The sequence below is a fragment of the Egretta garzetta genome, unplaced genomic scaffold (assembly GCF_000687185.1).
Source record: "Egretta garzetta isolate BGI_Z169 unplaced genomic scaffold, ASM68718v1 scaffold287, whole genome shotgun sequence".
In the NCBI taxonomy this organism is placed as follows: Eukaryota; Metazoa; Chordata; class Aves; order Pelecaniformes; family Ardeidae; genus Egretta; species Egretta garzetta.
This window is the reverse complement of record NW_009260435.1, coordinates 10,120,194-10,131,828: the sequence shown is the minus strand read 5'-3', so window position 1 is coordinate 10,131,828 and position 11,635 is coordinate 10,120,194. Positions and strand designations below refer to the sequence as shown.

Sequence of the window (11,635 nt, the reverse complement as noted above, 5' to 3'; positions counted from 1 at the left end):
CGCTCCGCCTCCCGCCCCACAGCGGCCCCACGGCGGCCCCCCGCTGTGTGCCGGGACCGGTGTTCCTCCTCTCCCTCTCGATCCCGCTTTTTTTTTCTGCCTCCCCGACGGAACAAGTTACACATTTCGTCATCGGGGACGTTTATCATTTTTCCTGCTTTCCAGCCCGCTTGAGGTGCGGCCCCCAAACCTGCAGGCTCCTCAGCCCGGGCACCGGGGAACAGCCCCCTGCTCTCGCCGGCAGCTCCCCGGTACCGCAGCCTCGCCTTACCGGATTTACAGCTGGCTTACAGCCTAGCGCAGCCTCTGCGTGCCTGGCTGCCACCCCACCACCTACCCCCTCATTCCCACTGCACGTATTTCTCGGGCGCCAAGTTTTCCATTTTTTTTTTCTCTCTCTGATTCTGATCCCATCCTTCAAATTGTTTACAACCTCTTCCAGCTTGATTGCATCTTGACCATTCAAACCACTACTGGAAACACTGAAGAGAACTGAGCGCAAACCAGTTCCTTTGATAAGCAAGTCCAGTTCTCGCCAAGAACTGCAGGTACACATTGTTGTAAAGTTTAACTTTCACATCGAAAGGGGATGAAAAACATAATCCGTGGTCTGGCTAGGTCTTGAGATGGCAGCTCATTGCTTTATGAATCATTAATGGGTGTTTTTTACAGCTCACGTTACGGCAAGATTTCCTTTGACAGCAGAATTGAGGCTACTACAATCGTTCTGTATTTTCCTTTTTCACCTTGGGAATGCATCCTACCAGTCCAAGCGGTCCAAAATACAAAACAAGTTTGAAACAGTTGCCTTCGCCACACTCTCCACCAAAGTGCTTTGACTTTCTAAGTGGTATCTTCTCTGCAAAATTCAACTGTTTAGGCGGCAGCACTGTATTCAGTGGGTAGTATCTGTACTCCCCCTGAAACTTGCCGTGACTGTCAAAGAAACAGAGCAACCTGTTCGACAGAGAAAATGAGCTGTGAAAGGGATGGGTGGCCTGCTCAAAAGCACTCATCAACTGAGTAGCAGCCAGAAATAAGAAGCAAGCTATCTTGGCTCCCAGAATACGCACTCCCAATAAATGCTGTAATCTAGTTGTACTTTACTGCTGCTAAAAGAAAGGAGATGGAGGAAGTAGCAAGCACAAATGAAAAGTAGTTAAGACAAGAATATGGAGCCTTATCTGAAGTTGTTTGTATTAGGCGCAGATATATGGTCTTCACAGCTAGTAAACTAAGGCTAGTAAATTCAGAAGAGAGGCTAAAAAAAAAATAATCTTGATTTTGCTGGGAGAGTTCAGAGTTGAAACTCTTGTGAGAATCGAATTTAAAAAATACCTTCCTTCCCATGTTCTGCCAGTAAGCCCAGGATTATCAACCACGATGACTGTTCCCGTCCCATGCCTAGGAGGCTCACGCCCGTCAGCAGAACTGGGCACTTGCTCTCAGTCCTACGAGAAGCCAAGAATTGGTTCCTGAGAATTGGCGTCCAGGTCAGGGGTGAGGTTTTTGGCTAAGAAGTTTGCACAGCTGCTCTCACACACACACTAGGGCAAAACAGAGAAATCTATACTGCAAAGCTACCCAGCATCTTTCATGTGTAACACAAAAGCGATTTGGGGTTCATGTAAGAGTGTGATCATCCCCATTTAACAGGCTTAATCTAAGAACCTAGGTGTATGAACCACAGAAATCTCACAATTTTGTTTTCAGAAGGGACCTGAACCTCCCCTCTGACTGTGTGCTGCTTCATAGCTGATACTTAATACCCTTTCTTCAGAATGGTCGATTCTAAACTCAAAGACATTCATTTCAGGAGTTCGCTTGGACTGTGGATTACTGTATCAGCCATTCGCAGCTAGAGCTCAGGAGCCAAGTGTAATTATAAGCCCCAGAAAAAAATAGATATGAGTCCAAAATATGCTATGATTTGACACAATTTGCATAAAGGAAGATTTCAAATCTGTCATTAAGGACGGGAATTGGGGGCACTGAAAGTTGCCAAGAAGCAAACTGTTTGCAAGGTCTGACAGACTACTTTATTAGTACTTTAACATGTGCCTCCTGCACCAAACATTTGCTGGCAAGACTTTAAACGTCCTCATCTCATATCTTGCACAGCATCTTTTCAAAAGGATCATTTATGGCATTTGATTTCGGAGCATGTATCCCAGGGTGTTCCAGCTGACAACCTATGGCTGATGTAGCCCACACAGCCCACATGCAGAATTTTACATTGAATTTGAACCCAACCCAATCAAAAAATAAAAAAAGAGAAAAGAAAAGCTCTATGAATTGAGGTTAGTTTATTATCATAGTAGGTTTTTTTCAGAAGGGACTACAAAGCCTCTGTCCTAGCTTTTTTCTTACGTCTCTGTTCTGTTTACATCCATGATCTGTTCAACTGGCAGAAAAATTCCCTTCTCAATTAGGACTTCCTATTCTGTGGCTGTCACACTGTACCGCAAGCGAGCAGTAGATTCTCTGTTGGCCAAACAAAAAAGGGAAATCGTTAGAAGCACAGAAATACTATATGCTGGTAACGTAAGGAACATGAGATGGTTTGCGTGGCACAGTGGGTGGGCCTATCCACTCCCTCAGAAAAGCATTTGTATATTCAACATTGACCATCAGTTTAACTCCAAGGGGCTTTCGCTGGATAGAAAGACGGACAAAGCTAACTGAGGAATTCATAGGCTAAAAGCCTCCTCCTATGGTTTCCTGTATTCGCACACAAGGATTAAGCCTGTAACTTTTAGCTGTAGAAAACAAACAGGGCTGGTTTCAGCCAGTACTGACTGAACAGTTACCAGGTAAGGACTCTGGAATGCGAGAGAGACATAGGGAGAGAGACAATCATGTACCGCGCACATTATTCTTCCCAGAACACTTGGGATTGACTTCCAGGTTTTGGGGGCTTACGGAAAAGACAAGCCAGAACAAATTTTTAACCTACATGATGAAATTCCCATGCAGAAAGCTTGCCTCAATCCATCTATGCCTACACAAGGAAGATTTCTCTTGCCTCTAGAACATCATATATGTATTTTCTTTTCAATATATTAGCAGATTTTTTTTCCAAAGGTATAAAAACCATCACCTGAGAACAGATCTCAAGTTCAGAAGAATCCATAGCTCCCATTCCTGCATCCTTATCACTTCAGCCACATAATTCAACTCCTAGAAAATGCTGTGCATTTAAAAACCCAAATCCTGTTTCTCAAGGAAGACTCTTAGAGTCATTTTTTCCTCAAACCCAGTAAGGAAACCACCCTGCCATACTAACACGGAGGGAAGTACCAGCAAAGGTTGAATCCAGTCTCTGTGGAGACTCCCCGTACCAGGAATGTCAATGACAGTTATCTGGCCGGTCTGTAACATCGTCAAGGGGAGCTGACAGATCATCCAGCCATATTCCTCTTTTAACAAGAGCAACAACACTGTTCCGCAAGAAAGTAAAAAACCTAAACCCAACTGAAATCTGTTATTAAGTTTAGACAAAGTCAGAAAGTACTTCTTCCCATCTTAAACCAAAGTCAAATAAACATCCTTCTGAAATCATGGAGGCTTTGTCAGTATTTTCCAAAGCAATAACTAAACAGATTTCTGTGCCTGCTGTAAATACACAAGAATATTTATCATGAACATGTATCAAGCAGCATCCTCGTTCTAACAAAGATGTACTGCCTGTGAAAGCCAGGGATAATTCAGTCACCTGCCCCTAAACTAAAGCTTTTTCAAGTGCATCAGCTGAGCTCAAGGCTGTTTGCTTCCCTGCTAGTACTCCAGAAACATTTTCAAGGTAAGTATTTAATGGGAAAAAATGCTTTGAATATGCATAGGACTTTACAGCTTTCAAGCTACTCTGGATCTATATATGCAAGACATTGGGATGAAAAGGCCAAAGATGTGAATCTGAGAGAAGGTGGCTGGCTTGTACTAAAGCGGGAATAATCAAACCACACGTTCAGCTGGACTGCACTTTAAGTTAAAAAACCCAACCAAACAGAAACCACGTTCATCCTGCTTGCATGGCCCCCAGTCTGTTCTTCCCAACCTCGCAGAAAGCCCCCAGCCATCAGATAAACAAGTTACTGCAATCGTGCTCTCCTCCTGAATGACATGGTTGTGTTCTGCAAGCACAGCCACTTAAATGCAAAGCTGCTCCAAGCGCAGGTCTGTGCAGCCATACCTGCCACAGCTCTAATGCCAACATGCCTGTATTTAAGCGGTTTGTCTTCCCGATGCCACTCCCCCTAGAGATTCAGGTCAGTTACTTTAGGTTACCAATGCAGGTGTTAATGCTGCGCAAAGATCAGCACCTAAGTCGCAGTCTGCATGCGACGTTAGTTGGGACTTTTTCCAGCATCCTGATTTCTTGGAAATGTTGCCAATCCAGGCCAATACAGTTTATAGCAACACAAATTTCTATATGCCAAGCTAATTCCCAGAAATCCCCTTCACTCAGTGCGAGGGACCAAAACAATCATCTGTTACGGAGTTTTCAAACAATAAGCTTTAATTGCCTTATTAGAAAAATAAGCACTGAAATATATATAAATGTGATTACATTAAAGTAATTCTGTAGTCTAACATACTAGAAACCAAAGCCCAGTCATATTTTTAATGATACAGAGTACCAAGATTTAGGGTTTAGAAATTTTCCATAGAGAATACCGAAGTATGCAGTATCTTTTAGGAAACCACAGTAAAGACGAGACAGATCTCCACGTTGCAATAAAAACTAAGTAGATCAATTTATTCTGTATACTATACAATGTGTAAGTTTGTAAAGAACAATTGACATTTTTATCACCTTAACATCTCGACTGGGTGTAAATATGTCCAACAAAATGTACTCCTGTGGCCTTTACACAAACACTGTCCTACTACATCAAGAACAATGAGAGGGAAGCCTTTGGTGCTACAGATTTGGGGACATATCTGTGAAGTTGTAATTAATCCACTTAACTATCTCGAATAAAATGTTGGTGCTATCTGCTATTATAAGCCTACATGAGTACTACTCTAATAACTAAACACTGTCTATCTTTAAAGGCAAGATATGAAAGGGACTGCCAGTCTACAGTGTGGACAGGTTTTCTTTGAAAAAGGTAATTATCAAATGGTAAAACTCATATAATACATTATGTACATAAGTTTGGATAGCTGAGTTATCTTGCTGGAGTAAGCTGAAAGTAAGCATCGATTTGCAGTCACGTTTGATTTACTGTTAAGTGATTATTGGACTTAAGTTTTCTACAGTGTATAGAATCAAAATAGCTGTGCCTGCTGCTGAGGTCTGTCAGATGTGAAGGCTCATAATCAGTCATCGACCTAGTTAGTATTACAGTACTTCAAATATACACATGGATAATATATTCATAGCTGAATTTGTAGCAATCTTTGTAGCTAAGTGAGTGGAATGTTTAAATTTAAATGGCTATTTTTTAAACCTTCCCAAACATCAAGAAAGCTCACCTTATGTGAGCTCCAGAATAGTGGCACCAGACAGTACACAGCAAGTCACCTTGACTTGTTCAAAATTTGTTTCAGGCCCAGTCCTATCATTAAGTTTCAATTTCATTTATACATACAAAAATAAAGAGGGATTTTCACATTAGGACAAACATCTATAAAAAGCAGTTTGCTTCAGTATATCTATTTTTCCTTGCTATTCCCCCAGCCTAATTTCCTACTTAGAGAAGTCGAGTAAGCCCATTTCTTCAACCTGTTCTGCAAAAATCACAAATTCTTTATACTACTAATGGAGGACAGGGAATAAGGACAGGCTTGACGGAGCCCAGTTAGTTACTAGAAAAGGGCTATACAGACTTGAATCATGTTAGCAATTTCTAAATTCTCTGGAATGACTTCTCTGAACTGAAGACATTATACAGACACCAATAAACTTTGCTCATGTTCTGAACAAAACAGAACCAAATTAAGATTTTTCATTTTCTCTTGATTCTTTTCTTATGTTTGCCTTTAGAAGAGAGCATTGCAGAAAATATGGGCCAGTGTTCTTTTTGACTAGCTGTCCTTTATCTTGTAAGACGTTTCTGAATATGTCAACACAAAGCACACACTAAAAAAACATGCATCTTTAAGAGTGTTTTCTCTTACAATACCCACATTGGCGCTGTTTCAGTAGGCTGTTTCAGAACTGTTTCTTCAAAGTAAAAAAGTGCTCAGTAAACTGATCTTTTTGCAGTTTCTTACGCTCCCAAAGGGCATCAAGGCTGTGATTACCTATATTAAAATCAATTACACTATGAATCATACTGCACTTTTAATATTCTGATTTCATTGAACAAACATGCTTTTAAAAGCATCCAGTTAGCTGTTTAACATCAACTACATATTTTGGCAATCTAGTACTTATGATCTGCATCATAAAGATGAACTGCAGTTCATTCCTATTTTCTGACATGAAAAGTTACCTAATTTCTCAGTAGGTCATTATATAAATACCACTTCCAGTTCTTTGTTTCCCCAAAGCCAATCAGGGGCTGCTGTATAACAAAGAGAAAATTAGTTTACTACCACTTCAGGAGTTCAAGGAAAAAAAAAAAAAAATTATACCCTTCCGCTTCCAGAAGTCTAAAATAGCCCAAAGACAGTCGCGTATCAAACCTTAGCAAGCCTAGATTTGGAGTTTGCCACACAGGAAACTCTCTAGAACAGTATATTTAGCCATCTCCCGTGTAATCAGACAGAGCATTTCAGCTTTAAAAGCTTAAAGAGCTGCTGAACAGAAAGGGCACTTGTCTCCAAATATAGGTACAAATTCCAGATTTATATTTGAATGCTGGACGTTGTTGCAAAACAAAATATACAACCGCAAAAGCATAAGACTGAGTCAAGTGTAAATGTAAGTGTTTCACAAATTTCAGGTATTCAATTTTTACTTTCAGTAGCAAGATTCTGGGCTCTCAGTTTCAGGACAAGACTTTGAAAGATACAGAATCACTTGTGCTTTGATTGGCACATTATCTGCTTTTTAAAATGTAAAACTAATAGACGTTTGCAAAAGGTTGTGCAAAACTATTGTATTTACAAAAATGGCACAAGAGTGAATTCAACAGTCTATGCACATGCACACTTCATTCACATCTTCAACAAAAGTGTGTCCTAAGCTACGGAACTGAAAAGAATACCAGCTTCAACAGGCAGTTGTCAATAAGCACTAGATTCACAAGAGTTACACCAGAATGGGCAAATATTGCCCAAGTAAAAACTCTATTGTTAAAGCTGAAACAGGTTTAAGGCCATTCAAGTTCAAAAGCAGAAACAAAATTCAATCAGAGCCCTGTCTTTGTTTTTATACATGCTTTACCATCTAGCAACTTGTGGTCTAAACCTCTATTTTAGACAACAAACCCAAACACAGAAGAAAAACCCAACACAACTGGAGGTTATATTAAATACAAATATGCTGTAATTAAGATGAAATAACAAAAGCAGAAACATTAGAAGTTGTAAAACTTGCGATGTCACTTGCTGGAACCAGTCCTACACTAGGAAATGGGCAATATGTACATTTTCAAGTAGATTACATTGCTCTAACCAAACTTGTCCTTTTTAATCAGTGCATTTTTCTCAACTAGTCCAAATACTACACGTTTTACTCTTAACAGTACTCCCTTACAATAGCAGCACATGCTATCGCTACCTGCAAAGCTGTCAGTCTCATGACTTAGTGTAAGAAAGAAAAAGGGGGATGTGAGGGTGAGAAATAACTATTAAGAAGAAATAACAGGAATGAGAATAATCATGCAGTTCAGCTGTTCTCGTCAGCCAGCCAGCTTGCTAGCAACAAGAGACGGTTTCCGCTGTGGAAGATCCTGTGGAGTAGGAATATGGTCACCAGTGACTTCTGTCTTGTCAGGAGCTGCAGTAGGCAGTTGCTTATTCTTCATCTTTGCTTTAGCCATGTTGTAATCACCAGAATCGAAGTATTTTTGCTAGAAGACAAAACACACATATATTTAAAAGCCTGAAATCTTATCAGATGCATATGCTGATTTCATGGTAAATAGATTCTTTAAGTTTTAAAAACAGTTACCTTCCCAATTTGGCAAGGTAGCTAGCTCTATGTTGATTAAAAAAAAAAAATCTTATCAAGACTATTAAGCACACATAGCTAACTCTTAACATTAGCTAAGTATACAGTTGAGCTTCTACATATACTCACACCTTATGTGAACGCTATTTTTTCCCTAGTTTTCCCAAGAACTCTAGTCTCCCACAAGTGAAACCTTGGGGTTTGTAAATTTTGTTGCAGTGAACAAGTTCTGCTACACAGAATAACTAAACGATGCATGAACTAAAGCTGGAGAACAGCCTGCTCTATCATACCAGAAGATCAAAGTAGCATGAAACTGCATGCTAACAAGAAAACCTCTTATCTGCATATATTAAGACAGTGAAACTATAATCCCTAAAGTTCCCAAACCAATTATTTAGTGAAGTCAAATCTACTATGCAGTCCTTCTGAAAGCACTGTGTGAAGGGAATTCTTATCCCAAGCTCCAGGTTTCTTCTGAATACAGAAGTGAGTACATTAAGTTTGAATTACTAAAACAGTCTTCCTTAATATTTTAGCAAATTTTTATTAGCATTAACTTTAATATCTGACCACAAAAAAAGACTTATCTATGGATGTTAAAGCCAAATGGCTGTTACGATACGCCTGTGTCATGATAAGATGGAGGCATGGAATTTCATCCAAGGTCTGTGTCAGGTTTTCAACTGCTCATTGACACATTCTGCAGGAAAAGTTGGGGGGGGGGTGGTGGTGTTGTTGGTTTGGGGGTTTTTTTGTTTGTTTTTTTTTTGGGGGGGGTGGTGGGGTGGGGGGGTGGTGTTATTTTTTTTTTTTTTACATCTTACTTTGAGGTCTGCCACTAAGGTACTTGCAACCCATGATTTTGAACCCATGATTGTGGTATGAGGCCAAAAAATTAAATTCAGGACAAAGATTCACACCAGCAACTGCTGCTTACAATCACAACAATCTCTGAAGAGAACACTCCCCAGTTAGCTTTATACAGGCTCATTCCTCAGTCAGTTGAACAACAGCCATCACTATCGCCTATGTTTAAGTGTTTCCAGGCAGCATATTACTACCATACTCTATTTTGCATTAGTACTAACCAGCTGCAAAATGTTCAATAGCAGTTGTTAGAGAAGTTTGCACACCTGACTTAACAGGCCTTTACCTAAGGGGGGGGAGGTTGTTTATGCAAGGCTTCCTGAAGAAGGCTTTAGATGTTCCCTGCCAGAGCTTTAAAGTTACCAAATCTGTTTTTCCCACGAAGTCAGTAGTACATCTGAACCACATACTTTTATTCATAAACCTTCCCAATTCAAGCCTTTTGATGGTGTGATCCCTATTTACACCACAATGTTCTAGCACTGCATCTGCAGACTAGACCTCAAGTTATAAAATCATCTGATTTGGAAAAAGGATTTTGTATTTTGTCCTTCAAGACTGAAGAAACCAAAAGAAACTTTTAAACTAGGCAATAACAGAATTTCTCCATCTTGAGATGGGTTACTGCTGTTAACATATCTGTTTCTGTCCACGTAAGAGCTCCAAATAGAATCCCTGTATAGGAGTATGGTGTAGCATGGTTCTCATGTACTGTTATTCTAGAGACAGTACGCTAATAATGGTGTGGGCACCCAATGCAGAACATTTCTGGAGAGCAAATATCAATGGGCAGAACATGTCCTAGCTGCCAAACTGAAGAAAATTTCAGTTGACTACATACATTTAGAAGAATATCTCAGAAAACCTACCATCTTTCATGCATTAGAATATCAGTCCATTTCTTCCTTTAAACTTATTCCTGTATTTTCCTGATTTACTCTAGCTTCTCATAGATGGCCTGTATTGGATCATTCCTTTCAAACTATGTCTGTCCAGGTGTCTTCGTGTCAGAAACACTACCTGAAAGCATACTCACTATCCTCACTCTATTTTATATTTATAAATATTTATAGCCCAAAGAACACCAGGTGTCTATATCAAGCAAAGATGCTTTCTCATTTAAGACACTAAGTACACTAAAAAAAGAAATTAAAAATAAAATGGAAGAAAGTTATTACCACCACATCAGGAGTGGAGAACTGAAGAAGGCAGATTACGAATTGGAATCCACAACTTTATGCCATCTTTCATCAAAGTAGCAAAATCCCAAACACTTAGCCAATTCAGATGCCCACTGGTCTACGCCTGCTCAAATTTGCAGATATAGGCTGCCACAACCTTTGCATTAAACAGTGCTATAATCAAGACAAAGATGTTTTACAGATTGTTATTGTTGGTGGTGAGTTTTCCTCACATTTGCACTGAGTGCACGCAGTCACAATTCCTTTCCTCTCCTTAGGGAGTGGATGCTGGCCTGTTATCCTGGATTATCATCACAATAAGTACTTACCTTCTTCCTTCTGTGTCTACACATACACCAAACCCACTGAAGTCTTATTTAGGCTGCCTCTGACAACATAACAGCATAACTCACAAAAGGAGTCATCTAACCTACCACCTGCCCATGCCCAGCAGCCATTAACTATGTTCCATATGCTCCAGCTTACAAGAGAAAGCTTATCCAAAAAACCTGCCAACAGTAACAGTTCCCAGGAGGTGTTACCAGAGAGCACAGAATTAGATCAGCACTGAACTCCAACAGCTGGTTTGTGAAGGATTTATACCTGGATTCATTGCATGCACTCAAAGGGCCTAGGCAATAGTAAAAAAAAAACAAAAACAAAACCAAGAAAAAAAACCCAGTGTGACAGCAATGAAAGCACCATCAGAAGTAGTGATATACTAGGATTATGCCAAGAACAGAGTTCCAGCATGCCTGAAAGGCATTACATCATCATTTCATAAATAATTAAACTAAAAGAATAAACAGTTGAATAACTAAGAAAATAAGAGACACTGGTTAAACATGGAATAATATTGAAATACTAACTCTTCATACTTCTATCATCATTTTTTGGTTAGGGTGTATGTTCAGCATTACACTGCCACTCTTAAAACCGCTGATGTCAGATGGTGCCTGTGTAACACAGCAGACACTAACTAAGCTTTCATGTGCTAAAAATAAGATAATAAGAGTAGAGATACGTTTTGGAGACATGAAGAATGGGTGAGGTAAGATCAGTAACAAGGATGAGGTTCTGACCCTCAGTGTTTACTATGATGCTTTTTATGCAGTCTACCACAGCAACACTGAGCCAGTTTCTAAGTTTAACTTTTTCTAAGTGCAGTTGAGCCACTGATGCTGTAAACAGCTATCCTGCCAATTTGGCACTTGTTTTGTGGAAACAAATTTCTCTTCCTTGTGCTTTCACAGACAAAGTTGAAATTTCTTAGCACTCTTTCTCATGTAAAGGCCCGTGGAGTGAAAAAACCAAGAATCTCAGATACAGGAATTTTGGAATTTCTTGTCCATACCCTGTGGACAATAAAGAACTCACTCCTTTTTGAAGCCTCTTCCTCAAGAAGTCTGAGCCTCCTGGCTTCTGGCCCAGATGCGGATATCTTGCTTTCAATTTTGCTTCTTCCACTTTTTCTGGGCTGATCACCTTATCCTCCATTTCCTGAAAGACAATTAGC

At 39.9% G+C, this 11,635-nt stretch overlaps 1 protein-coding gene across 1 annotated transcript; it reads right to left on the bottom strand.

Moving 5' to 3' along the window:
• Positions 1 to 7,564: 7,564 nt before the first annotated feature.
• ARPP19 (cAMP regulated phosphoprotein 19) lies at positions 7,565 to 11,635 on the bottom strand. The gene is made up of 2 exons (XM_035899582.1): positions 11,497 to 11,635; positions 7,565 to 7,967 (listed from the first exon to the last, which is right to left on the bottom strand). The coding sequence occupies exons 1-2, from the start codon at positions 11,614 to 11,616 to the stop codon at positions 7,797 to 7,799; spliced, it is 291 nt and encodes a 96-aa protein (XP_035755475.1). The 5' UTR covers positions 11,617 to 11,635; the 3' UTR covers positions 7,565 to 7,796.